At 66.5% G+C, this 26,625-nt stretch overlaps 3 protein-coding genes and 1 long non-coding RNA gene across 8 annotated transcripts; 2 read left to right on the plus strand and 2 right to left on the minus strand.

The window, feature by feature from the left end:
* The first annotated feature begins 5,497 nt into the window (after nucleotides 1-5,497).
* LOC112674242 (MRG domain binding protein) lies at nucleotides 5,498-13,605 on the plus strand. The gene is made up of 5 exons (XM_025470639.3): nucleotides 5,498-5,680; nucleotides 9,836-9,957; nucleotides 11,808-11,889; nucleotides 12,209-12,283; nucleotides 12,663-13,605. The coding sequence occupies exons 1-5, from the start codon at nucleotides 5,533-5,535 to the stop codon at nucleotides 12,842-12,844; spliced, it is 609 nt and encodes a 202-aa protein (XP_025326424.1). The 5' UTR covers nucleotides 5,498-5,532; the 3' UTR covers nucleotides 12,845-13,605.
* On the minus strand, nucleotides 10,135-18,912 carry LOC125753493 (uncharacterized). Its single transcript, XR_007405471.1, has 2 exons — nucleotides 18,786-18,912; nucleotides 10,135-10,679 (listed from the first exon to the last, which is right to left on the minus strand). It is a non-coding gene; the product is annotated as an uncharacterized LOC125753493 (long non-coding RNA).
* LOC125753492 (uncharacterized) lies at nucleotides 13,415-17,782 on the minus strand. 2 transcript variants are annotated; one of them, XM_049100325.1, is made up of 4 exons: nucleotides 16,468-17,782; nucleotides 15,173-15,843; nucleotides 14,397-14,828; nucleotides 13,415-13,997 (listed from the first exon to the last, which is right to left on the minus strand). In XM_049100325.1, the coding sequence occupies exons 2-4, from the start codon at nucleotides 15,838-15,840 to the stop codon at nucleotides 13,955-13,957; spliced, it is 1,143 nt and encodes a 380-aa protein (XP_048956282.1). In that variant the 5' UTR covers nucleotides 15,841-15,843; nucleotides 16,468-17,782; the 3' UTR covers nucleotides 13,415-13,954. The 2 variants fall into 2 exon arrangements, with proteins under 2 accessions (XP_048956282.1, XP_048956283.1); XM_049100326.1 differs by having other exon boundaries at nucleotides 14,397-14,694; nucleotides 14,786-14,828; nucleotides 15,173-17,780.
* On the plus strand, nucleotides 18,334-25,547 carry OGFR (opioid growth factor receptor). Of its 4 annotated transcripts, none has more exons than XM_025470632.3 (7): nucleotides 18,334-18,556; nucleotides 20,719-20,787; nucleotides 21,349-21,427; nucleotides 22,166-22,244; nucleotides 23,105-23,171; nucleotides 23,715-23,863; nucleotides 24,407-25,547. In XM_025470632.3, the coding sequence occupies exons 1-7, from the start codon at nucleotides 18,383-18,385 to the stop codon at nucleotides 25,251-25,253; spliced, it is 1,464 nt and encodes a 487-aa protein (XP_025326417.3). In that variant the 5' UTR covers nucleotides 18,334-18,382; the 3' UTR covers nucleotides 25,254-25,547. The 4 variants fall into 4 exon arrangements, with proteins under 4 accessions (XP_025326417.3, XP_025326418.3, XP_025326420.3 ...); XM_025470633.3 differs by lacking the exon at nucleotides 18,334-18,556 and adding an exon at nucleotides 18,822-18,888 and having other exon boundaries at nucleotides 20,719-20,768; XM_025470635.3 differs by lacking the exon at nucleotides 18,334-18,556 and adding an exon at nucleotides 18,976-19,120.
* Nucleotides 25,548-26,625: the final 1,078 nt, after the last annotated feature.

The following is a 26,625-nucleotide window of genomic DNA, read 5'->3' on the forward strand; positions in this document are numbered from 1 at the left end:
TCTGTCTCAGGAAGGGCCAGCATTTCCAGCTTAACCCAGCACGAGCATGAGCGGGCCACCGGGGCGTAGCCTGACTCAGCAGCCTCAGAGATGAGCTAGCCAGGGGCCCCCCTGGTCCAGGCAGGTGTCCTGTGTCCACACGGAGCCCGGGGCCCTGGGACCCAGTGCACAGAGCTGCAGGACAAGGAGCCCAGGCGGCGGGGGGCGGGGGGTGTCTCAGACGGAGACGCCTGCTGCACACAGGGACTGGAGGGCCCTCCCGAGCTATCCTGTGTCCCTGCCCCTCAAGCCCGAGTGAGGGCAGTGGAAAACTCATTCTCACATGACAGGAATCACATGGGGTCAGTGGGGACAGACCAGAGTGGTGGCCAGGACTGTGGGCTCTGGGGACACGAGATCACGGTGATTTCCACTGCCGGGGCCTCGGCGGGTCCTCAGCTGCCCCATAACAGGGCAAGGGGTCCTCTCCTCCCGTCCAAAACCAAGGAGAGCTGGTCCTCCGTGAGAGCGTTTCCTCCCGCCGGGCCCGGAACGGTTCTCTGCACGAGACCCCAGGAACCCTGAGTGGCGTCCCGCCCCGAAAGGCCTGCGTACCACGTCTATGGATCTGTGTCCTGGCAAACACACACCACGGCGCCTACGCGCACGCTGACCTCCCCCTCCAGCCATCAGCACTGTGGGGTTCAAGTGACACGAAGGTGATTTCATTTTAAGAAGCAGGTTGGGGGGCAGCCCGGGGGCCTCATCGGTTAGCGCCGCCTGCAGCCCAGGGCGCGATCCTGGGGTCTTGGGATCGAGTCCCACGTCGGGCTCCCTGCATGGAGCCTGCTTCCCCCTCGGCCTGGGTCTCTGCCTCTCTCTCTCTCTCTCTCTGTGTCTCTCATGAATAAATAAATAAAAACTTTTTAAAAATTTAAAAAAAGAAAAAAGAAGCAGGTTGGGGAGTTGTTTCAGCAGAAACGCTTGCTCCGGGCGCCGAGAAAGCCAGGATTCGGGAGCTAATCATATATGAAATCAGACAAACGCCATTTGTGACAAGGTGCCGTTGCGGTAGGGCGGTTCGTGCCACCCAGGGCCCCCGCTGACCCTGAAAGCCCGCATCCCCCTCCTCGCTCACGGTGGACGGAAGCCAGGCGAGGCCAGGACGCCGGGCTCGGGCCGTGCGGGGCCCGGGGCTTCTCTCTCAGGGTGACTTTTCCTGCCTGTAAAACCGAATTGTTTCCTTTTACAAAGAGAACATTAGTTACTCTCCGCGTTGACCCACGAATCATTTCCTTCCATGGTACGTACCCAGGGAAGCGGCCGGCGCCGGACGCCGAGTGGACGGGGAAGGACCCAGCCTCGACCGGTACGCCCAGGCCCTCGGAGCGGGAGGCCGTGGGGCAGGGGTCGGCTGCGCATCATGCTGGGAGGGCGTCTTCCGCCCCCACGTCCGCAGCCCTGGAGGTCCAGGGTCCGCCCCGTCCCCGGGCTGGCCCATGACCTGCCAAGATGCTGAAATAAGCCCCCTGAGAGCAGTGGGGCTCCCGTCCCCACACCTCTGCCCATGCTCTCCCCGCCCTGGGCGCCGACCCCACTCCTGGACAACGGGGTTCCTGCAAACTGGCCCATGGGCTCCCGGGGGCTGTGGGAAGAGGAGGAGGAGGAGGAGGGCCGACCTGTCAGTCCCCATAGCGGGGACAAAACACAAGTGCCGTCCCCTGGGACGCCCACCCTCAGGGTGAGAGCCTACACGGTTGGCCCTCTGCGGTCAAAGCCTGGCTGGCGTAGCAGACCCCTTACTCAGCAGTCCCGTGCCTTAGTTTCCCCGCCCACAAATAGGAGAATAATAGTCACTGGCAAAAAGTATCCAGGGTGCGTTCTGACGGCCTGGCCCCTACGGTCAGGGGAGGCCATGGTTCCCACAGCCGTCCCTAGGGCCTGGCTCCGGCCACCAAGCGCTTGCAGGCCACGCGTCCCCAAACGGGTAGGAGACGTGAGGCTCAGTTTCCCGGGAAACCAGGAAATGAAAAGATGATCTAAAGCAGCTCAACCTGGCCCCCAGCCCGCGTCAAGGTCCCCGCAGACCTGGAAGAGAGGCCACTGGCCAGAGCCCCCCGTGTGGTCCTCGCACGAAGACCCTGGAGGGTGGATGTGGACTCCACGGATTTGGGTGTGGTGCACGTGCGTGTGTGCACATGTGTGTGTGCACGCCTGTGTGCATGTGCCCATAAGGGAGAGTCTGCGTTTCTGACAAGACCCCCGTGTGGGCATGCGTGTGTGCTGCCGGTGAGTGTGTGCACGCTGAGCAGCCCGGGCCGCCAGAACTTGCCCCTCCTCAGCAGGGTCCACCCTGAGCCCAGGGACCGGAGGGACGAACGCACCCGACTCCAGGGCAGCGTGGCTTTTCATGGCACATGTGCCCAGGGGACGTCAAGGCGGGAGGTGGGGACATCGATGGTTGTGCGCTCTTACCCACAAATGGGCGCCTGGGGAGCCGGGCCTGGGGTCTGCCCTTGGCTGTCACAGCCCGCGTCACTCACCCCTCTACATCCTAAGGCGCGCCCCGCGGTGCCAGGGCATCCCTGTCCGCCCCCCCCCCCCCCCCCGCACACGCTCACTTCAGCGAGAAGCAGGCGCCACACTGCGGGCCTGGCATGAGCATAGTGCAGGAGCCATCGAGCTGCTGACCGGACAGCAACGCAGACAGAGGAGCAGGATCATCGGCTGCAACACAGGACACACGGTAACACTCGGACAGAAAATGAGCAAAGAATACGTTTGGCTCTAAGTTTATCCCACACAGTATTTGAGACATAAATATACTGCAAAAGTATTCTTTTTTATCTGAAATTCAACTTTCACTGAGGTCATCTTTGATATGTTAAGTCTGGCCACTCCACGAAGAAGGCAACGCACCCCCTGACCCATCAGGAGTGCCCAGCCACGGTGCCTGGCACCCCGGGGCTCCCCTCCTCCTCTGGGCCAGGCTTAGCCCCGCAGGTGACAGCGGGTGCTGCGAGGATCCACCGAGCTGACTGCACAGCCATGCCCAGTGGCAGGACAAATGTCCCTGGGGCCATCACAGCGCTTCCTCATCGGCCGTGTCTGAAGAATTGGACTTTCTTTCCAAAATGCGTTGACTGGCCCCTGGGGCAGATGCCAGGGGAACAGGAAAAGCCTTCACTGGGTCTCTGCCTGCAGATTTCTGAGACTGGAGCCGGTCTGAGTCCAAACAGCGGGTGAGGGACGCCCCCTAGAGGTGTGACTGTGGGCTGCAAGTCCCAGCCGGTCTGGAGTGGGAAACGCCACCCTGGCTGGTGCCCCGGGGGCCCTGGGGCACCTCACCCGCTGAGGCCCCTCAGCCCGGGACCGGGGATAACGCGCTGCCCTCAATGTGCAGATGTGAGGGCGAGGCCCGAGGAGGCCCATGGTCGAGCAGTGGACGTGGGTCCGCAGCTGGCCTCCCAACTCTAAGCTGTGCCTCCTACGTCCGGGAATTCCTCCCGTGTCCCAGAGGTGACTCCAGTGCGCGCCAGGGAGGACTGGCCCGCAGGGGAGTGCCAGCCAGGCTGGGGAAGGATCCCATTTCTGTCCCAGGGACCCGGTCAGAGAGGAGGACACTTCCCCAGGGCAGGTGGACACACCAGGGCGTGTTTGATCAAAGCCTTCCAAACACTGCTTCCCCTGAACCCAGCTCTCACAACCAACAACCAGGTGGCTCCTTGGGAGTGGAGCATAGGCGCCCTTTGATAAGCAATGGTCACTGCCTTCCGAGATGACATCAGCTCTCCAGGCAACACATTCCACGTGGGCAGAACCTAGAGCTGGTCTTGGGAATAATTCCCAGTAGCCAAATTCATACAAGACTGATGAATAAACCGGGTGGCTTGTGCGTTCACCGGCCATGGGAGAGGTCCCTTTCCAGGGCCTACGTGTTTCCCTCTGGGGCCCCAGCCTGCCATGGCTGGGATTAGACACTTGGGAGGCCAACTGCATCTTTTGAAGATGAAGACAATACAGGAGGCGGGGGCGGGGGGATCAGGAGAGTGAGTTGGTCAGTTGGTTACTGGGTCTGTGAACCGATGGTCACCGTCCACCTGTCGTGTGCCACATCGGCCCTGGCTGCCGTGATGTGACAAGCCGGCAGGGAAGGCGTGACCAGCAGGCAACGAACGGGGAGCCCTGGCTGACCTGGTAGGACCGCGGGGGACCCACTGGCTCCTCCTGTGCGGCGGTCAGGGCAGGAAGCTTCGCCATGGTCCCACCGTCCAGGACTGAGCCCCCACCCACGGCCCGCCTCCCTCCCCAGCCTGCCAGGCCTGGCCGGCTCTGGTCCCCCTGGGCCCTCCAACTGGGCTCCCCCTGCAGGCCACCTTCTAGCGCCCGGCCCCGCAGGCCTGTCCTGCCGCCCTCTGCCTGCGACCGGCCCCCCAGGGCGCTCTGCTGACCCCGGGACCCGAGGGCCATGGAGGGCAGGCGCATCCGCAGCAGCTCCCTCCGCAGACAGGGCTCCAGCCCCAGCCCGCTGAGCCCGCCCTGACCCACCCCGAGGTCCCGGGGCCTGAGCCTGCTGGGGGCGCGGTCGGGGCACCGGACCTTCGGCGGTACCGCTGAGCAGCCCCGGGAACGCCGGTGGCGAGCCCACCGCACGGAGGAGGAGGCGGAGGCCGCGGAGGGGCCCGGGCAGCCGAGCAGGGTCCACGCCCCGCGGGAGGCCAGGGGCGCTCCCCGCGGCGGTACCAGCCCCGCGCCGGTGGGCGGGGCGGGGGCGGGGCCTGGGCGGGGCCTGTTCAGGGACGGCTTGGTTCGGGGGCGGGGCCTGTTCTGGGGCGGGGTCTGGGCGGGGCCTGGGCGGGGCGGGACCTGGGGGACGGGCAGGGCCTGCTCTGGGGGCGGGGCCTGCTCTGGGGGCGGGGCCTGCTCTGGGGCGGGGCCTGCTCCGGGGGCGGGGCCTGCTCTGGGGGCGGGGCCTGCTCCGGGGCCTGCTCCGGGGGCGGGGCCGGCGGCCCTGGTCCAGCGATGCCTCGGAGGACTTCCTCCCTGCAGGCTGCCCCGCCCCGGCCCCGCCCCCGGAGCAGGCCCCGCCCCGGCCCCGGCCCCGCCCCCTCCGGGGCCCGAGCGGAGGGGGGCGCGGTGTCACCTCCACGGAGGCCCGCGGTCAAGGCCAGGTCAGGTCGGGCCGGGCCCCTGGGAGCCGCCGGGCGTGGCCAGTGGCCTGCTGTTCCCGCTTAGGGCCGCAGTCGGGGAAGTGCGGCCGCAGCCCCGCCCCGCCCCGCCCGGCGCTCGGCTCGAGGGGCCGCACCCGGAGCGGCGCAGCGGCGCCCCCGCCTCGCCTCCGGTGCGCTTCCGCCGTCCGCCCGGGGCCGCCCGTGCCGCGCCGCCCGACCGCCAGGGGGCGCCGCGGGGCCCGCCCCTCAGCTGCGCCTGCGCCTGCGCCGCGCGCGAGCCGGAGCGCGCTCCCGCCGCGCGCTCCCGCCGCGCCAGTGCGCCTGCGCGGAGGCCGTGGCCGCGCCCGCTCCCGCCGGGGGCTCGTCGCTGGGCGGCCGGGCCATGGGGGAGGCCGAGGTGGGCGGCGGCGGCGCGCCGGGAGACAAGGGGCCGGGGGAGGCGGCCACCAGCCCGGCCGAGGAGACGGTGGTGTGGAGCCCCGAGGTGGAGGTGTGCCTCTTCCACGCCATGCTGGGCCACAAGCCCGTCGGTGAGCGGAGGCCGCGGACCCGCGTGGGGGCGGGGCGGGCCGGGCAACGGCCGGGGGGGCGGGGCCTCGCAGGCCGCCCGCCCCCCGCACCTCCTCCTCCCCCGCGCCCACCCGCCCTCCCCGCCGACCGCGGCCGCTCCTGCCCCCTCCTGCATCCTGCTGCACCCCTCGTCCACTCTCCTGCACCCCTCCCCTCCTCTGCCCTCCTCTGCCCTCCTCTGCCGTCCTCTGCCTCCTCTGCCTCCTCTGCCGTCCTCTGCCCTCCTCTGCCGTCTTCTGCCCTCCTCTGCCCTCCTCTGCCGCTCCTCTGGCCTCCTCTTGCCGTCCTCTCCTTCCTCTCCCTTCTCTGCCCTCCCCCTGCCCTCCCTAGCCCTCCTCTTCCCTCCTCTACCCTCTCTCCCCTCCTCTGCCCTCCCTGTGCCCCCGCTGCCCTCACGCTGCCGTCCTCATCCCTTCCTTCTGCCCTCCCCTGCCCTCCCTGCCTCCTCCCCCTCCTCTCCCCTCTCACCTCTCTCCCCCCTCTCCCCTCCTCTCCCCTCCTCTCCCCTCTCTGCCCTCCTCTGCCCTCCCTGCCCCCTCCCCTGCCTCCCCTCCCCTCCTCTGGCCCTCCCCTCCTCCTAGGCCCTCCCCTCCCTCCTCTGCTGCCCTCCGCTGCCCCTCCTCTTCCGTCCATCTCCCTTCCTCTGTCTGCCCTCCTCCCCGGCCCTCCCCTGCCCTCCCCTGCCCTCCTCTGCCCGCCTCCTCCCCTCCCTCACCTCCTCTGCTGCCCTCCCCCTGCCCTCCTCCTGCCCTCCCCTGCCCTCCTCTGCCCTCCCCTGCCCTCCTCCCCCTCCTCTCCCCTCCTCTCCCCTCTCCCCTCCTCTCCCTTCCTCTCCCCCCCTCTCTCCTTCCTCTCCCCTCCTCTGCCCCTCTCCCCTCCTCTCCCCTCCTCTGCCCGCCTCCTCTCCCCTCCTCTCCCCTCCTCTGCCCTCCTCTCCCCTCCTCTCCCCTCCTCTGCCCCTCCTCTCCCTCTCCCCTCCTCTGCCCTCCTCTCCCCTCCTCTGCCCTCCTCTCCCCTCCTCTGCCCTCCTCTGCCTTCCTCTGCCTTCCTCTGCCCTCCTCTCCCCTCCTCTGCCCTCCTCTCCTTCCTCTGCCCTCCCCTCCCTCCCCTGCCCTCCTCTCCTCCCCTCCTCTCCCTTCCTCTGCCCTCCTCTCCCCTCCTCTCCCTTCCTCTGCCCTCCTCTCCCCTCCTCTCCATTCCTCTGCCCTCCCCTGCCCTCCTCTCCCTCCCCTGCCCTCCTCTCCCCTCCTCCCCTCCTCTGCTCCCTCCTCTGCCTCCTCTCTCCCCTCCTCTGCCTCCTCTCCATTCCTCTGCCCTCCCCTGCCCTCCTCTCCCCTCCCCTCCTCTCCCCTCCTCTCCCCTCCTCTCCCCTCCTCTCCCTTCCTCTGCCCTCCTTTGTCCTCCTCTCCCCTCCTCTCCCCTCTCTGCCCTCCTCTCCCTTCCTCTGCCCTCCTCTGTCCTCCTCTCCTCTCCTCTGCCCTCTCCCTTCCTCTGCCCTCCTCTCCCTCCTCTGCCCTCCTCTGCCCTCTCTCCCTTCCTCTGCCCTCCTCTCCCCTCCTCTCCCCTCCTCTCCCCTCCTCTCCCCTCCTCTCCCCTCCTCTCCCTTCCTCTGCCCTCCCTGCCCTCCTCTCCCCTCCTCTCCCCTCCTCTGCCCTCCTCTCCCTTCCTCTGCCCTCCTCTCCCTTCCTCTGCCCTCCCTCTGTCCTCCTCTCCCCTCCTCTCCCCTCCTCTGCCCTCCTCTCCCCTCCTCTGCCCTCCTCTCCCCTCCGCTCCCTTCCTCTCCCTTCCTCTGCCCTCCTCTGTCCCTCCTCTGTCCTCCTCTGTCCTCCTCTGTCCTCCTCTTCCCTCCTCTGCCCTCCTCTCCCCTCCTCTGCCCTCCTCTCCCCCTCCTCTGCCCTCCTCTCCCTTCCTCTGCCCTCCTCTCCCTTCCTCTGCCCTCCTCTGTCCTCCTCTCCCCCCTCCTCTCCCCCTCCTCTGCCCTCCTCTCCCCTCCTCTGCCCTCCTCTCCCCTCCTCTCCCTTCCTCTCCCTTCCTCTGCCCTCCTCTCCCCTCCTCTCCCCTCCTCTCCCCTCCTCTCCCTTCCTCTACCCTCCTCTGCCCTCCTCTCCCCTCCTCTCCCCTCCCCTGCCCTCCTCTCCCTCCCCTGGCCCTCCTCTCCCCTCTCTCCCTTCCTCTGCCCTCCTCTCCCTTCCTCTGCCCTCCTCTCCCTTTCTCTGCCCTCCTCTCCCTTTCTCTGCCCTCCTCTCCCTTCCTCTGCCCTCCCTCTCCCCTCCTCTCCCTTCCTCTGCCCTCCTCTCCCTTCCTCTGCCCTCCTCTCCCTCCTCTCCCGTCCTCTGCCCTCCTCCCTCCCCTCTGCCCTCCTCTCCCCTCCTCTGCCCTCCTCTCCCCTCCTCTGCCCTCCTCTCCCTCCTCTGCCCTCCTCTGCCCTCCTCTGCCCTCCTCTGCCCTCCTCTCCCCTCCTCTCCCCTCCTCTGCCCTCCTCTCCCCTCCTCTGCCCTCCTCTCCCTCCTCTGCCCTCCTCTCCCCTCCTCTCCCCTCCTCTGCCCTCTCTCCTCCTCTGCCCTCCCCTGCCCTCCTCTCCCTCCTCTCCCCTCCCTCTGCCCTCCCCTCTGCCCTTCCCTGCTGCCCTCCTCTGCCCTCCTCTGCCCCTCCTCTCCCTACTCTGCCCCTCCTCTCCCCTCCTCTCCCCTCCTCTGCCCTCCTCTCCCTTCCTCTCCCCTCCTCTCCCTCCTCTGCCCTCCTCTGCCCCTCCTCTCCCCTCCTCTCCCCTCCTCTCCCTCCTCTCCCCTCCTCTGCCCTCCTCTCCCCTCCTCTGCCCTCCTCTCCCCTCCTCTCCCCTCCTCTCCCTCCTCTACCCTCCTCTCCCTTCCTCTACCCTCCTCTGCCCTCCTCTCCCCTCCTCTGCCCCTCCCCTGCCCTCCTCTCCCCTCCCCTGCCCTCCTCTGCCCTCCTCTCCCCTCCTCTGCCCTCCTCTCCCTTCCTCTGCCCTCCTCTCCCTTCCTCTGCCCTCCTCTCCCTTCCTCTGCCCTCCTCTCCCTTCCTCTGCCCTCCTCTCCCCTCCTCTGCCCTCCTCTCCCCTCCTCTGCCCTCCTCTCCCCTCCTCTGCCCTCCTCTCCCCTCCTCTGCCCTCCTCTCCCCTCCTCTGCCCTCCTCTGCCCTCCTCTGCCCTCCTCTGCCCTCCTCTCCCTTCCTCTGCCCTCCTCTCCCTTCCTCTGCCCTCCTCTGCCCTCCTCTGCCCTCCTCTGCCCTCCTCTGCCCTCCTCTGCCCTCCTCTGCCCTCCTCTCCCCTCCTCTGCCTTCCTCTGCCCTCCTCTGCCCTCCTCTGCCCTCCTCTGCCCTTCTCTGCCTTCCTCTGCCCTTCTCTGCCTTCCTCTGCCCTTCTCTGCCTTCCTCTGCCCTCTTCTGCCCTCCTCTCCCCTCCTCTGCCCTCCTCTGCCCCCCTCTGCCCTCCTCTGCCCCCCTCTGCCCTCCTCTACCCTCCTCTGCCCTCCTCTATCCTCCTCTCTCCTCCTTACTTTCCTCTCCCTCCCTCCTACTTTCCTCTGCTCTCCTCTGCCCCTTCTCCACCCCTTCTGCATCCTTCCTCTATCCCCTTCTCTGTCCCCTCCTGCCCTCCTCCTTATGCCTCCTGTACCCTTCTCTACCATCCTGAGCCCACCCACACCTGCCGACCCTGCCCCCTCCTGCCCTCCACTATTCTACCCTCCTCTGTCCCCTTCTGAGCCCACCCACCGACCCTGCTGACCTGCCCCCCTCCTACATCCCTCCTGTACCCTCCTGAGCCCACCCACCCCACCCTTCCCCCTCCTGACCCTTCCTGTACCCACGCTTGCCCCCTCGAGCACACCCACCCACCCCTTGCCCACCATGCACCCCTCCTCTGTCCCCTCCTGAGCCCACTCACCCCTGCCAATCCTGCCCCCTCCTGAGCCCATCCAGCCACCCTGCAGACCTTCTTCTCTCCTGTACTCTCCCTCTGTATCTCCTACACCCACTCTGCTACCCTCATCTTTACCTTTCTCTCCTTCCCATGCAGACCCCTGCCTCCTCCCCTACTCCCTTCCCCCTTAGCTACTAGCCTCCCCTCCTTACAGGTTGACTCCTCTCTGTCACAGGTGTGAACCGACACTTCCACATGATCTGTATCCGGGACAAGTTCAGCCAGAACATTGGTCGGCAGGTCCCATCCAAGGTCATCTGGGACCATCTGAGCACCATGTATGACATGCAGGCACTGGTGAGCTGGATCCCACCCTCCCCGGTCCTCCTAAAGCCGGGCCCCCCCCTTCCCAGACACAGCTCCTCTTCTGTGTCCGCCAGGCCCTGTCTCGGGGGGCCCTGTGCCCTGTGCATAATCCAGGGGCAGCTGTTACTAAGGGAGCTCCAAGTGGTTTCAGGAAAAACACAAACCTGGTGATGGGAACTGGCTACTTTCACAGAACCTACTTTACGTGGGGCGGTCACTAACCATGTCCCCGGGGAAGTGACCAGGGAGCTGAGGCCTAAGGCCACGTTGGTCTTACGGGAGGCCCTGGGGTCTCCAGGCAGGAACATGACGGATCCAAGTGCAAGTCAGGTGAATATGGCTTCCGTGGGAAGCAGGCAGGCAGGGTCCCCGTCCTCATGGACCGCCAGCTCATGTCCTCTGAAGGCAGGCAGGTTCACTAGGGAACCAGCAGGGCCAGAAGGAACAGCAGGTGTCCGGGCCCTGTGGCAGCACGAGATGGTGGGTCAAGGAGCTCAGAGGAGGCCAGAGCCCCTGGGGAGTGGGGTGGGAGTGGGACTTACAGGGGAGCAGAGGGGTAGGAACCTGTGGCGGGGTGAGGGCGGTCTCTGCCTCCCTGGCTGACCCAGGGCCACACCAGCCCTGCAGCTGAGTCCAGAGTTCTCTGTCCAGATCCAGAGCTTCCCTTGTTTCCTGTTGGCCGTGGACAGGTCATGGCATGTCCTTGTTGTACCCTAGAGAGGGGATAAAGGTGACAGCTGTGCCCCGGGGATGGGAGGCCTGGCCCAAAGGTTGAGCGGCTGTTGCTGGGAGCAGCTGCCGTGCTGAAGGAGCCCCTCCCCAAGGGCCTCACCCCCACATCTGTCACGTTCTGGGGTCACCTGGTCCCCAGACTTGCTGTGCCCTGACACTAGGCCACTGGGGCCAGAAGCCAGACACAGATGTGAGGGTGGCAGGGGCGCCCTGTCCTGGGGGGGCCCCTGGTACAGCCCGGAGACAGACCCTGACGCCCGCAGCAGGCCCATGAGACACCGGGAAGCCTAGGGCTCCACTCAAGGGTTTCGGTCCAACCCTCTCCCTTGTCTTCATCCTGCCTGTTGTCCGGGACCAGGCGAGACCTCAAGGCTGTAGCCTCCTTAGACCCCAGTAGCCCTGTGGGGCTGATGGCAGAGGCAGGCAGGACCCTGGCAGTGTGAGTCCATTGCCCCCGCCCCCGGGGGACTTGAGGCCCAGGACTTGGGGTTTCTGAAGCTCCAGGAGCTAGCGGTCAGCGCGTTTGCAGGCTAGCAGGTCGCTGTAACGCAGCCCCCAGACTGCAAAGAGGCCCCCGCCCCATACAGACCCTTTGTGCCAGCTCCCCTCGCCCTTCCACCAGTGGTCCTGGGTCTCCGGGGTCTCTGTGCCTGTTGGTTTCCAGGCGGCAGCTTGTCTCTCCAGCCCCTGCTCTCTAAGGCTGGAGGGACCAGTGTCCCGCGGCAGTCACTGCCCTTGAACGTACTCTGATGGGGACGGAGCCGCTGTAGGGCAGTTGTAGGGCAGTGTGGGCACTGCACCCACCCTGTCCCTAGGGGCGTGCCAGGCGAGGGGTCCGCCCAGCCTCCTGTCCCTGACCTCTTCTGCTGGCCGGTCCCCTGCTTCACAGAATAGCTTTGCCTTCTGCTTGTCTGTTAGAAAAGCCCAGCTCCTTGTAGACTGCAAGCGGAAAGGGCACCTGCCCCGCTCACCCCCACCGCCTCCGCCACCCCACACGGTTGTAGGCCTTCATCGGGTGCTCCTAAATGGGCTCTTCCGTGGTTTTGGTGACTTGGTAAAATCACATATTTTTTTGTTTCTTTAACAAAAATCATCGTTTTTGCCATCAGCATGAATCTGAGATCCTTCCATTTCCAAATCCAGAGAGGAATTTCGTCCTTCCGGAAGAAATCATTCACGAAGTCCGAGAAGGTGAGGTTCTGGCAGGTCGGGTCCGGTTCGGGGTTAGAAGGCAGGAGGGAGCCGGGGGTGATGGTGTCGGGCACGGTCTCGGGCCTCAGGGAGGAGTGAGGGTCGCTGGCCTGGCGGTGCTGGGCCAGGTGGACGGGGGGTGGTCTGGGGAGCCTCGGGGGCTGGGGGGAACTGGTTCAAGAACAATCGGCTCTCTTTAAAAGCGGCCTGGCGGCAGCTGAGAACCACACACACAGCCGTCCCCGGCCTGAGCCGTCCGCAGCATTGGGCAGGGCCGCGTCTCCCACCGTTTTGGTAAACGTCAGCTGTCGCCCCACAGGAAAAGTGGTCATTGAAGAGGAAATGAAGGAGGAAATGAAGGAAGACGTGGACCCCCACAACGGGGCGGACGATGGTGAGCGGGGGGCACCCCGACCCACCCCTGGGCCCCGGCACAGCCCCATGTCCCCCGCCTGGGCGGCCCTGTCGGCTCCTCCACCCGCTTGAGCGGGAGCCGCGCGTGGGGGCATGTGGCCCACGGCACGCGCGAGCCCAGAGCAGCCTCGGCCCGGCACGTGGCAGGCGGACGGAAAGCGCGCGCGGCGGGCACAGGCGAGCTCCGCGTGGCAGGGTCGGCGGGTGGGGGGTTGCACGCAGGGCCTCGAGGGGGCCCCGTCGTCAGGAGGACCCGCCTCAGGGTGGCGCGCGTGCAGAGGCAGGTTTCTGTAACCGAGCAGGAAGATGAAATAAAACTCTGGATATTCTGTTTTCAGCCAAATGATTTTGTCTCCCAGTTTTTTCGTCTTCAGGAAGCTTGGGGAAAGCAACCGAGAAGTCCAGCAAAGACAAGAACCCGTCAGACTTGGGGTCCAAGGAGGGGGCGGACAAGCGGAAGCGCAGCCGGGTCACCGACAAAGTCCTCACGGCAAACAGCAACCCCTCCAGCCCCAGCGCTGCCAAGCGGCGCCGAACGTAGTGGCGGCTCAGCCACGCAGGGGGCGGGCGCTGCTGTCCCCCCGCGGCCCCCCGGACGCCCCCAGCCCGCCGCCTGCCTCGGTGCCTGAGGCTCCCACAGGGCCCCCTGCGACCACCTGGGGCTCCGGTGGGCCCGAGAGTGCGGGGCCGGCTCGGGCGCCGAGGCCCCGGCCCCTCCCCAGTGCCGCGGTGAGCTCCCGCCGTGTGGGCTCCCGGGAGCAGAGCCCCGGCCCGGGCAGGACCCCCGGAGTGGCGGCCCTGCCTGCTGCGTCCTTGAGGAACCTTGGTCTTGCTGGGCGACCCGGCTCTGTCCGTCTCTCCGTCTGTCCGGCGGCCAGCCACTCTTCGTAAAGCGGCTGCCACCTCGGGAGAGAGAGACAGGCTTCCCCGCCGCACAGCGCCTGCGCCCGAGAAACCGAGAACTGGATACTTTGCCTCATTCACTTGTACTGTAACGATGTATATAATTTGGTGGTATTTCACTATTTAATTTTTAAGAAGCCTATTTTACTAGTGTTTTATATGAAAAAAATACTGCAGAAGTTAAACCTGTGTTGTATTTTTCCTGAGATGCTTTGTGTTAGTGACTACTGAGACCCTTTCCGCTCGGTTTTTATATGCGGGAAACAGAGTTTGTACGGGCTATTTTTGTATCACCCGGTAACTTGCAAACAGACCAAATGAGTGTGTGGAGGGAGGCGCAGGCCGGGGCCGTTGACACGCTGTCGTTTGAGTGCCGACCATTAAAGCACAAGAGAAGCAGCCAGAGTCTTGTGATTTTGATGCCAGAATAAGTTCCCTTTTCTAACAGCAGGAAGCGGATTTTTCCAAGGTGCCTAAGGCAGCCTCCACTCGGGCCTCTTAGTGTTCACCGGATACAATGTATGCACCAACTGGAAACACAGCGGGAGTGGAAACTTTGTTGTTGAGTGTGACAAGTCCTTCAGATACAAAGTGCTAGCACAGCAAACAAGCAGAGCCGGCGGCGGGCTCGTCCTCCCGGCCGTGAGACTCCGGGCTGAGTCTGTCCTCCACGGGGAGGGTCCAGTCATCCAGGCAGAGCCAGGAGGAGGCGCCCGCCCCCCGGGTCAGCCACCAAGTCCCAGGCTCTTCATCTTGACAAGTCTCGGGGAAGGTGAAAGCCCAGCCACCATCTGGGAGCAGGAGGCGGGCAGCGGTGCAGCCCACCAGACCCAGGCTCGCGCCCCGCACACTTCGGGGTAGCCCAACGCGGTGGGAGGCCGGCCTGCACCAAGCCCACCAGTCGCCTGTGGGGCCCGGGCCCCTGGCACAGAACCCTGGGGCTGCAGCTGAACAGGGCTAGCCCAGCCCTGCGGCCCTGCTCCTGAACCAGGAGCGCCAGCTCAGCACAGGTGGACCCGCGGATGGGAGGCCTGGGGGGCTGGGATGCTGGGGGGCCAGGGACCAGGGGACTGGGGGGCCAGGGGGCTTGGGAGCCGGGGATCTGGGAGGTGGGGGGCTGGGGGCTGGGGATGGGAGGCCAAGGGCCTGGGGGGCAGGGGGTGGGGGGCGGGCCTCCTGCACGGATCTACCTGAGCAAGAGCCTGGTCAGGGTTAGGGCAGGATCCAAGGCTCCACTTCCCCACACGCTCCTGCCACTGGTGTTTCTTCCGTGTTCTGAGAGGCGGGCCCATGAGACCTGCAGGTCCATGGTCGACCCAGGCTCACCCCCCGGGCACCCAGGCAGGGCCCTCTGTCGCTCTGTGTGCACAGGCAGGGAGCATGCTCCGTGCGTGTCGGGGGCCAGGGCAGCCAGGGTCCGCTCTGCGCCAGGTCCTGCAGGCGCGCGTTGTGATGCCCGAGAGAAGCCTGGTCCCTCGAGATTCGGAACTGGCAGGGAAACGGGGCAAATGGCTCTGTGGTAGCCAAGGGTCCTAACAAAGGTGGGGGGATCTTCCCCAGGCTGCAGGTAAACCCCCACCTGAAACAGTATCTTCAGGCACCTCAGAACGTGCTGGAAAAGCCTGGTCAGTAAATCAGACCTGCCTGGTTATTTGCTGCCCTCTTAGGAGAAGGGGGGAGGGCCGGGCAGGGCACACCCATCGAGGCAGGTGGGTGAGCCGGTGGCCCCTCAGCCTCAGGCATCCTTTTGGGGCCCCAGTCCCCATGCCCTTGTGCCTGCAGGGGCTGCAGTCCTCGGGAGGGGTGAGGTCGCCCGAGCACCCCGACCTGGCGGGCCCACGCAAGTCTCGGCTCTCGCACAGCGCGGCCTGTCGAGGGTGCGTGCTGGTGCGGTTGGGGCAGGTGGAGCTCACAGGCATCTGGGAGCTGAACCTCCTGGGGCCTCAGGGCCTCACGACGCCCTCACATGAGTCGGAGGCTAGAGCTGGGATGAGGCCCAAGGGGTGAGGAGGCACAAAGGGAAGCACAGTGGTCCACGTGGTCTGCGTGGTCCGCGTAGACAGGGACCTGCTGAGGCTGCGGGCCAGGACCGGGACAGAGCAGCCCCTGTCCTGGGGGGGGGTGGTGTCTCAGCTCCCTGGGCTCTGGGCCAGCCTCACCCCCACCCCACGTAGCACATAGTGAGCAGCAGTGGGCTGCAGCAGGGCTCCCTGGGGCGGGTGGGGTGAGGATGGGACTTTGGCCGAGTAACGAGTAACGTGGCTGCAACTGGCTCTGCCTGGGAGCTCCACGGGACCCCGCGGCGGGGAGCGGGCCACCCTGCAGCACAGCGCCCCGCCCGCCCCCCCGCACCCCCGTGCAGCAAGCAGCGGCCATCCCGGGCCACGGAGGGCACACGGCCACGTCTTTAGCATGGACGGCGGCTCCCGCTTCATCCTGCGGCAGGATCTGGCTCCCACTCAGCAGGCCCGAGGCGGGCCCGGGCGAACGGTACAGAAGAGCAGAGGAACGGAAGGCGCAGCTGGCTGCCACCAGTTCTTGTAAAACAGCAATGGGGCGATGTCCTAAGAGCAGCCTTTCAGGGTGTCTGTAGTCCCGGCCCCGCTGGCCGCAGCCCAGGGCCACTCTGAGCATCGGCTGCGAAGACCAAGCAAGATGTCGCTGCGCCTTCCGCTTGTCTCTGTTTTCTGGGGCAGGAGCGAGGCCCAGCCTCCCCCCAGTGCCTCTCAGAGCAGCCACACCCTGTGCTGCTGCCCCCAACACACGACACCTCTGTCGGAGGCTCCTGCTGCCACCTGCCTGGCCGTCAAAGCCAGGGGCTCCAGGGCCAGCTGTCCGTCAGGTGACCCGCAGGCCAGGCCCCCGTTGGCAATTCGCACTGGGCCGGCCTTGCCACATGCGCACGGGCTGCCCGCTCCCCTGAGACCTGCCCTGGCCTCTGTGGCTGACCGCGTGCAGAAATGCCCAGAAAGCGGCCCTTGGGTGGCTCTGTCGTTCCAGCGACCGCTTGGTTTTAGCTCAGGTCTTGGCTCCGCGCCCAGGGCAGAGTCCGCTTGGGTTTCTCTCTCTCTCCCTCTCCCTTTGCCCCACCCTCCTGCCTGTCTCTTTCTCTCTCTCTCTCTCTCTCTCTCTCTCAAATAAATAAATCTAGGAAAGAAGGAAGGAAGGAAAGTAGAAGGAAGGAAGGAGGGAGGGAGGAGGGAGGAGAAAGGAAGCAGGAAGGGAGGAAGGAAGCAGGCAGGCAGGCCCAGATGTCTGTACCTCTGGGGAGTCCCCACCGTCCTTACAGGAAGTGGGGTGGTGTGAACACCAGGTCCAGCCAGGTGAGAGCAAACCAGAGAATGAATGAGGATCCCCAGGAAAGGCCTGCAGCTGTGCCCACAGCCGAGCTGGGAAGGTTCTGGTGAGCTCTGGGCGGCCACTGGCTGTGCAGGCGGCCTAGGGCCTGCGAGCTGGCTGGCAGGGAGCTGAGCAGTCAGTGTCCCTGGGGGGCTGGGCTTGACCCCAGGACTCACCCTCATGGCCAGATCCATCTAAAAGCCAGGTTTCAGTTTTAGCTAAGGCTTTTGAAACAATAAAGTGGTGTATTAGCTACAGCAGGCCGCCCGGGGGGCCACCCCCACCTTTCATTCTAGGGGTGGGTCCCCAGCATGGCTGCAGCTCCTGTGACCACCAGCACAGGTCAAGGAGGAGACCAGCGAGGGACCCGCAGCCTCTGGGAGGCTTGCAGCTGAAGGTGATTTCCAGCCTACACCTGCCTCTGAACAGGTGTCTGAAATGTGCGCGTGTAAGTAAAGAGGGCAGCTGCCAGCAGCCGCCCCCAGCCCCTGGACAGGCCCCTGAGGGGTGCCTAGTTGTCACATGTGTTGGACGGCCTCGGGGTGACCCCCAGTCATTTCTGTGTCCTGCTGTCGGGCCTCCCTTAAGTGCAGGCAGCACCTGGGCCTTCTTACCACTGAAAGACTGCGGCTAAGGGGACAGAGTCTGGGCCCCCAGTGATGGCACACTGTAGCACTCTCGGTGCCCTGAAGAAGCCAGCGGCCCCGCTGTCAACCAACTATGGAGGAACACAGGGCTCTCCGCCTTAGTCCCCCAGGAATGACTTCTGCCTACAGTCTGGGGGGTGGTGGAGGCTCCCCAAAGGAGCCTCTAATGAGACCCAAACCCCACCGACACTTGGGGGGTATCGTGGGTGAGGATATCCTGGGGCGTCTTCTGGGAGGATGGCTTCCAGGGGGTACCTTCCTGGGGGTCATCCCTACAGGGTAACATCCCCCAGGGGCAGGCATCCTCCTGGGAGAGAATCCTCCAGGGGAGGCTTCCAGGGTGGGTGGGGGTAGGGGGGTATTGAACTGGGGGGTATTCTGGGAGTGATTCTCTAGGATGAGCATCCACCAGGGACGTCCCCTGCATCCTGGGAAGGACATCTTCCAGGGAGGGACATTCTCAGAGAGGACTTTGGGGGAAGTCTCTAGGGGGTTGCCCAGGGATGGATGAGGGTGGTGGTGGATATTCTGGGAAGGATTCCCCCGGGGGAAGACGTTCTCCAGGGACAACCTCAGGGAGACATCCTTCAGGGGGGACATTCTCCCAGGGGGAAGGGATATCGTGGGGGCTCCTGGGGGGGACATCCCGGGTGGGGAGCATCCTCCTGGGAGGAATCACCGGCGGGCAGGGCCGGGGGAGACACCTGGGAGGAATCTCAGCCGGAAGGGGGCGGGCGTCCTCCGGAGGGATGCTCCGGGAGTGGGGACATCCTCCCGGCGGAGGGCGGCCTCGACCCGCCCCGGCCCCGCCCACAGGCCCGCCCCGCCCCGCTCCCCAGGCCAGGCCCCGCCCCTCGCCCCGCCCACCAGCCCGCCTCGCTCCTCCAGGCCTGCCCCGGCCCCGCCCACAGACTCGGCCCCGCCCCTCGCCCCGCCCACCAGCCCGCCTCGCTCCGCCAGGCCTGCCCCGGCCCCGCCCACAGGCTCGGCCCCGCCCACAGGCTCGGCCCCGCCCACCAGCCCGCCTCGCTCCTCCAGGCCTGCCCCGGCCCCGCCCACAGACTCGGCCCCGCCCCTCGCCCCGCCCACCAGCCCGCCCCCGCCCCGCCCCCCGGCCTGGGCCCGCCCCCGCGCTTCCTCCCTCGCTCACTTTCGCTTCCGCCCGAGCGCGGAGCCGCCGCCGCCCGAGCATGGACGACCCCGACTGCGACTCGACCTGGGAGGAGGACGACGAGGAGGACGGCGAGGGCCCGAGCGCGGCGGGCGACGAGGACGGCGAGGCCGGCGCCCCGGGGGACGCGGACGCGGAGGACGAGGACGAGGACGAGGAGGACGCGCGGCCGCCGCGGCCCGGCGCGCTCCAGGTGCAGCCCCGCCCGCGCCCGCAGCCCCCGCCCCGCCCCCGCCCCGCCCCGCCCCCCAGCCCCGGCCCGGCCCGGCCGCGGGACCGAGCCGACCCTCGCTCGGGGTGCCGCGGGGACCCCCGGCCACCTGCCGCCCCGGCCCCGGCGCCCCCGCCCCCGCCGCGGCCCCGCACGGCTCCCCGCAGGCCCCGCACTTGCCCGAGCTAGGCCTGCACCGGCCCGGGCTGACCTGGGGCTGCCGGTGGCTGTCGTTACCAGCTGACACTTTTGTTACCAGCCGATGGCCTGTGACCAGGGGTTACTTTTGTCGCAGCTGCTTACTTGTTGCCATGGTTACTTTTGTTGCTCTAGTTACCCCTCGTTACTACCAGTTACTTTTGTTGCCACTGGTCCTCTGGTTACCACCGGCTACTCTTGTTACTAGCGTCGCTGCTCCTGGCCGGTGTTGGGGGGCGCTGGCACTCCCCGGCCTGGCATTGCGCCCCCGTGCAAGGACGGGGTCCGGCTGGGCTTCCGGGCAGCATGGAGGACCTGGCGCCGTAGCTGTCACTTGTGGAGGACGGGGTGCTCGCCTCGCGTGTGGGTTTGCAGGCTGCGGGTCTCTGGGCCGGATTCTCCGCCCGGCAGAGGAGAGCTCTGGTTTGAGGGCGTATCCGTGTGGGGCAGGGGTCGGCGAGAGGGGCCCCGCGGCCAGGAAGCCCGGAAGGCCGAGCGCGTCTGCGGTGTCCGGGGCAGGATGAGCTTCTTGAGGAAGCAGGCCCGGGCACAGGCCTGGAGTCAGCTGGGGTCCGGCGCTCGCCCTGGGGCAGATGCCCACTTGGTTGAGTGCGAGGACACTGTCCTGGCCGTAGTGCCACGGGCCCCACTCCTTAAGCAGTGCTCTGGCACCTCGGCCACCCCGTGAGATGCCCGCAGTCCTCTGACTTCTACAGCTTCTGTCCCTCTGCGAGTCCCAATCCCCGAGCCCCCACCACCACCCCGTAGCACCCCCAGCTGCCCCGCACTGGGCCGTGGCATGGCTGTTTGGTGCCCTCTTGAGCTGACCTGGGGAAGCGCCCAGGGGGCCCCAGGGAGGACGAGAACAGGAAACTGATGGTGGGCAGGGCCAGCTTCTGAGTTTTGCTTTCTCTGCTCGCCCTGGGCTGGCAGGCGAGGACATCACCAGCTTGGGCAGTTGGGCGGAGAGGCACCCCCAGACCCTCGCTGGAGCTCAGAACCATTTGGAGCATCTTGGGGAGTGGCCATGGGGCCAGAGCCAAGGGGCGCGGTGTAGGCCTGGCCTCCTGACTCCCCTCCCAGTGCTCTTTTGCTCCTTCCAGGATCCTGGGACCCAGGTATTTCCGTGGCTGGAGCTGTCCCCTCTGGCCACGCCCAGGAGCTGTCTCCTCTGGTCACACCCAGGAGCTGTATCTGCCTGGGCATTCTCCTCCCCAGCTGCAGTCAGACCTCAAGCCAGGCTCAGCCTCACTAGTGCTTCCCACCCTGTAACGGGGTGGATCAAGCTGCGTTTACCTAGCACCCTGGTCGCCAGTTACTTCCATCCTTCCCAGGCCCCCGGGGTGCCCGGGCTGCAGAGACAGGGGCTATAGGTGTTGGGGGAGCAGCGGGGAGATTCTGTATCTTGCTGAGAAGCCCCCTTCTCCCCCACAGCCATAGGCCTGGAGGCCAGGAGACACAGGGTCTGGGCCGTGAGCATTGAGGTTGGGTAGAGACTGGCTCCCTGAGCCTCAGTCATTCATTCCTTTGTCAGACAAGTGTTTGGGGCCCCTCCCGGGGTGGTCAGCTGTGAGGCCACTGCCCTTGGGGACACGAGCCTAGTGATAATCTAGAGCACAGTGCAGAGAGGAAGTGGCGGGGAAGTTCCCTGAGGGAGGTCCTGGAGCTGTGGCCCAAGTGAAGGTAGCCAGCACGTATGGGAGTAGGAAGTGGGGTGGGGTGCACCCCAAGAACGTGCCGGTCAGCCTGGGAGTCCTGAGAGCTGGGGCGCGCAGCAGGGCCCGCGCAGGGGGCAGGCCTTCCCCGATCCCTCCCGTCCCCTCTGGTTTTGTCGATCACTGACCCTGGTCCTCGCTGCCCTTTCTATGATGGGGGCTCGCTAGGGGTGGGTCCTGCCTCCTGGTGGGTCTCCCATGGGGGTCTCATCCCCTCTCCTCTCTACGCAGACCAGGATGCTGGGGTCCCGAAACTGGCGAGCCATGCGGGACACACGCAGGTACCGGCACCAGTACCCGGTAGGTAGCAGCTGCCCGTGGCACCCTCACACCTCGGCAGGCCTCCTGGGACAGAACCCTCCCACCCTCCACCCGGAGAAGGCCGTCTGGGCAGTGTGTCCCTCGGCCCCTCTTCTCAGACGAGGTCCCATGTCCCTCCTGGGGCGCCGCTCCTTTCCCTACTCAGTGTGGCAGGCGCAGCCGGCCAGCTGTCTGACCCTCAGCACCCTTGCCTGTCCACCGAGGGGACCAGCAGGCCACGGCACCTCCCCACAAGGCCCCGCATGTTGGGGCCCGTGCTGGTGGCATTCCTGTAGCCCTCAGCCCCGCCCTCCGCACCGTGAGTTTCGGGGCGCAGGTGTAGGGGACCCGCCAGCCCTGGCCCACGCTGGTGGGGAGGGGAAGGTGCTGGTCCCGGGGAGCTGCTGTCCTCCCTGCAGGTGGGGCGCCCAGGCTGAGGACATCGGAGGTGGGCGGGCCGAGAGCAGACCCGCCTTCCCCGGGGAACATTCTAGTGTGAGGGCCCAGGAGGCAGCCTGCGGCTGGAGGCGCTCCGACGGGCACCCTTCTCTGGCTCTCCAGGATTTGATAGAGCGGGATGGCAACGGTGACATGCCAAACCTGAGTTTCTACAGAAACGAGATCCGGTTCCTGCCCAACGGTGCGCGCCTGCTGGGCTGCCCCAGCTCCGTCGTGGGGGCGGCCGCCCTGCGGGGACCTCGCCAGCCCGGCCCCGCGGCGCCCCCGGAGGCCCCCAGGGGCCGCCCCGGGTGTCCTGGGAAGGGCCAGCCCTCCGGTGGCTCCTGCGCTCTGCTGCCTTAGCGGAAAGCCGCGTGCACACTCACCGGGAAGAGCGCTTGGTACATTTTTAAATGGTTGGAAAAGACTTAAGGTGGAATGGCATCGCGTGACGTGAAAATTATATGAAATTCAAGTGTCCGTGGCCGTTTGGGAGAGTCTGGCGGGACCGCCCGTCGCTCGAGCGTTGCCTGAGGCCGCCTTCCCACTAAGCGCAGCAGAGGACAGCGGCCTCCACGCTTCCCTGTCCGGCCCTTTGCAGGACAGCGGCCGCCCCCGGGAGGCCGGGCCGCGGGGTGGGGTTCTGCGGGAGGTCGGGGGTCAGCCTGCAGGCCGTAGTTGGCAGGGGGCGGGGAGGCCAGCTTTCCGCAACGGCAGGTGCGGCCCGGAGCCCCGTGTCCTTCCCCCCAGGGGCCTCCTCACCCTCAGTGAGCAGTGAGCTTCCCATGTCCAGACTGCAGAGAAATCAGGGGCCTTGTCTGGGGAGTGATGTCACAGGAGGAGTGTAGGCTTCCGAGCCCCAGGGTCCTTGGGGGACAGGGGAGGGAAGAGGCGGGCTTCCAGCTGCTCCTCACTGACATGTCCCCGCGGGGGCCCCCAGGCTGTTTCATCGAAGACATTCTTCAAAACTGGAGGACGGACTATGACCTCCTCGAGGAGAATCACTCCTACATCCAGTGGTGAGTGGGGGGGTTGGGGGGCTGGGGCGGTCTTGGGGAGCAGAGGCCCTCTGCCTTTCCAGAGCCTGCCTTAGGGCGCTCGCCTGTGCTCGGGGGCCCCACTGTCCTGCAGGCTGTCCCGAGCCTCTGAGGCTGGGAGCCCGAAGCGCACGTGAGGGACAGAAGGAGCAGCAGGCAGGCCGGCCTCCGGGGTGGGCCCCGGTGCCAAGAGGCCGCGTGGACGCTCTGGGTGGCAGGGTTCTGACAGTGGCCTCAGGTGATCCTTGCCGGCACGACTGCCTTGGGGACCCTTGACATCGCCCCACAAACACAGGGTGCATTTGAAGATGGCGTGTTGGGGGCCTCCCCTGGGCACAGAGCATCGTGGGGAATAGCTCAGCATTGATGACAAGACAAAGAACGTAAAGAGGAGGGGCGCCTGGGGGGTCGGTCCTTAAGAGTTTCGGCTCAGGTCGTGATCTCAGGGTCCAGATGGAGCCGGTCAGCTCTGTGCTCAGCAGGGGACTGAGACTTCTCGCGCTCTCCCTCTGCCCCTCCCCCACACGCCCACACTCTTTCTAAAAATAAATATATCTTGGAAAAGAAAGAATAAAGAGGAGAGCCTGGGGCGCCCTGCCCAGGGCTGTGAGCAGGCGCACAGACTTCCTGGCACGTGTACGCCCCGTGCCCAGCCCCTAACCCTGCCTGCAGCTTTCCTGCCCTCACCCCGGCCTGGGACTCGTGAGAGCCCACATCACGCAGTCATGCAGCCGGCCCTCCTGGGCTTGGGCTGTGAACCCAGGGAGGGTGGTGAGCGTGTGCCCGTGGCCGGGAGCCCGAGTTTGCCACCGATGGGACCTGTGCCGTGTCCTCTCCCACAGGCTCTTCCCTCTGCGTGAACCCGGAGTGAACTGGCACGCCAAGCCCCTCACGCTCCGGGAGGTCGAGGTGAGCTATGGAGGCTGGGAAGCTGTGCCTGCCCCGGGAGCCCCTTCCCTCCACGCTGGTCCTTGCCTCTGCCCCCGGTGCTCCCCCCAGGCTTCTAGAGAAATCTGGCTTTCTCTAGCAGTTTGCCCCAAGTCGGGGAGTCCAGGGCCTGGGCTGTGCACAGAATCATGATGACGGGGCTTCGTCTCACCTGGCCGGGGCGGGAACAGGGCACTCTGGGAGGGATGGGAGGCTCGGGGGAGCCGAGGACACAGGGTGTGTCAGCCGTGTGCTCAGCCCTGGGGCCCACTGAGCTGTCCCAGGGGATGGCAGATTCCTCTGGGAGCTAAAGCAGACACCCCAGGCCCCTGTGAGACCTCTCAGCAGCTTAGACGAAGACTTCCATCGTGAATGCTTCTCTGGGCTCCCGCACCCTATCCCTTGACCCCAAAGTCTGAGTGGAGGCCTCTAGATGAGCCAGGGCCCCAGGGAGGCGTCAGCCAGCCTGGTGTGCCAGTGAAGGGCCCTGAGCTCCCCGCTGGCCTGGGGGGGGGTGTGTTCCAGGCATTTAAAAGCTCCAAGGAGGTCAGGGAGCGGTTTGTCAAGGCCTACGAGCTCATGCTGGGGTTCTACGGGATCCAGCTGGAGGACCGGGACACGGGGCAGGTGTGCCGAGCACAGAACTACCAGAAGCGCTTCCAGAACCTCAACTGGTAAGGACTGTCCCTCGCCCCTCCCCAGTTGAGGGGGCTGGGGCTGTGCTGGGGTCAGCGGGTATAGGGGGGCACTTTGGGGGAGGAGGGACCCTGGGGCACCGGGCCAAGGGACTGAGGCTCTAAGCACCCTCCCTGTTTGCAGGGTTGGGTAGCCCCAGGTGATAGGGTGTGAGGAACCTAAAGAAAGTCCTACAGTCAGTGTCAGTAATGTTGCTCCTCCACCTGCTGGTGTGGGGCAGGGTGCCCACTGCTCAGTGAGCTTTGCAGGCACAGACCCCGTCACCCCTCCCTGCTGAGAAGCACTGGGTGGGGAGGAGGGCGGGGGTGAATCCGCTGATGACACGCGGGTAACAGCCCCCGTGTGAGTCCCAGGACTGTGGAGGGTCCCCCCCCAGCTCTCCTGCAGCACGGCCGGGGGAGGAGGGGTTCCACAGGGCCAAGGGCTGTGTCACAGCCCCACCTGCACCAGCCGGCCCAGGCCGAGAGGGCGGCGGAGACTGCGGAGGGTCCCCGTGCCACCAGCGCCCTGCTCCCCCGCAGGCACAGCCACAACAACCTCCGCATCACGCGCATCCTCAAGTCCCTGGGCGAGCTGGGCCTGCCGCACTACCAGGCGCCCCTGGCGCGCTTCTTCCTGGAGGAGACGCTGGTGCGCCGCGAGCTGCCGGCCGTGCGCCAGAGCGCGCTCGACTACTTCGTGTTCACCGTGCGCTGCCCGCGCCAGCGCCGCCAGCTGCTGCGCTTCGCCTGGGAGCACTTCCGGCCGCGGCGCAAGTTCGTCTGGGGACCCCACGACAAGCTGCGCCGCCTGCGGCCGCCCCCCGGCCCCGGGGACCCCCGCCCGCCCGCAACGGCCGGCGGGGCCGAGGACGGGGAGCGGGGAGGGGGCGCGGGGGGCCACGGGGAGGCGGGCCCGGAGCCCCCAAGCCCCAAGGAGAGCAAGAAGAGGAAGTTAGAGGCGAGCCGGCGGGAGCAGGCCCCGGGGGAGCCGGGCGCACAGGGCGCCTCGGACGTGGAGAAGATCGCCCTGAACCTGGAGGGCTGCGCGCTCAGCCAGGGCGGCCTGGGGGGGGGCGCCCAGGAGCGGGCCGGGGAGGCCGAGCGGCCCTGTCCCCAGCCCCCGGGGCCCAAGGTGGCCGAGGAGGTGAGGAAGAGAAGGAAGGTGGACCAGGGCCCGGGCGGCGGCGCCCCGGGGGACGGCGGGGAAGACGGCGGGGAGGGGCCCGAGGGGGCCGAGGGGCCCGAGGGGCCGGGGTGCGCTGAGGCCAGGGAGGCCGAGGAGGGGGTGCAGGAGGCAGAAGGCGGGCGGGGGCCGGAGCAGGCCGCCCTGGGGAGCTCAGCCGGCGCTGGACCCCCGGTAGATAAGGAGGCCGAGCCGGGGTCTTAGCCCAAACCCCGGAAGCCTTAAGGGAAGTGTGCCCGCGGCCCCCTGGCCCCGCCGCAGCTCTGGGGACCCCCGCTCACTCTTGCAGCAGCGCAGTCGCGGGCAGCGGGCCGGGCATCAGTGGGACGGACTCGCCGGACTCAAATCCTCTCACCTCACACACGCCCGCCTCCCTCCTCTCTGCCCCCGCCCCCGCCCCTCTTTGTAAATTGGCCCCTAAGGGTCTGGGGGTGGGAGTGGGGTTCATTTTCTTAGTCTGGTGCCGAGGCCTTTTCTGAATAAACTCATTTGACTTTGCGGGTCGAGTCGTGGACAGCGGTCCTGTGGGCAGCCTGGGCTGGGGGGGCGGGGGCCCTTCCCTGAGCGGTGCCGCTCCTGGGGCTTCCTCCCCTTGGGCAGCGGCCAGGCCAGCGGTGGCACCACTTGGCCGTGTGAGCCGCCGGGGAAACAGCAGTGGTACTGAGCCCTGGACACACGTCCGTCCTCTGGGCCCCCGGGCCGCACAGCCTCCTGGGGCCCTCAGCCCCGTGCCCTTGGTCCCTTGGCTGCCTTTTGTCACTGGCTTAAGAGTGAAGCTGGGGGCTCGCGCACAGTTCCCTTGGGCGGGCTGGGCGGGGAGCAGTGGTTTGGGAGTGCCCTTGCCTGCCCTGACTTGGGGTGCAGTGTGGCACCTCAGGGTGAGCTCCCCAGCCTTCTCTGTGGCCCTGTCTCCTCTGTCCCTACCCTGGCAGCCACAGCAACCCTCCACACCCGGACGGCCTTCGGGGCCTCCTTGACCACCCCCCGACCTGGCAACCTGGCGTGGGCATAGCGCCCCTCCCGGTCCTCAAGGCACGGCTGGCTCTCAGCCAGGGTTTGTCCCCCGGGACCAGGACCCTCCCTTCCTGACACGCTGGCATTTCTGCATCAGCACCAGCGGGGTGCGGGGCCTGCAGAGGCCCACGTGCTTGCCTTTGAAGAAATGAAATGATGGGGGTCACAGCTCTCGGGGGGTTTGTGGGGACACAGTTCCCTCTGAGAGTTACTAGCTTGATTTGGGCTCCATTCTCATGAAGAGTGTTGATGGTTAGCTCCTGTCCTGGGGGGGGGGGGGGGGACAAAGTCATCTTGGGGGAGGGAAAGCCCCTGAGTTAATGTTCCCCAGTGCAGCAGCTGGGGAGGGGTGTACCCCGTGCCGCTGACCCACCCCCGACCCCCACCTGCCGGGATGGGCAGGACCAAGGGTGCCTGAACTCCTGTTTGGCTCAGTGACGGAGTTTCCAGCACAGAGGGGAACCTGAGGCACCAAAATGAGTGGGGACGTCCAGCACGGAGTCTTCAGCAGGGTCCTGCTGAACCCCTAGTAGTGAGAATCCTAAGACTGGACCCTTATGGG

This window comes from Canis lupus, chromosome 24, assembly GCF_003254725.2.
Source record: "Canis lupus dingo isolate Sandy chromosome 24, ASM325472v2, whole genome shotgun sequence".
Lineage (NCBI taxonomy): Eukaryota > Metazoa > Chordata > Mammalia > Carnivora > Canidae > Canis > Canis lupus.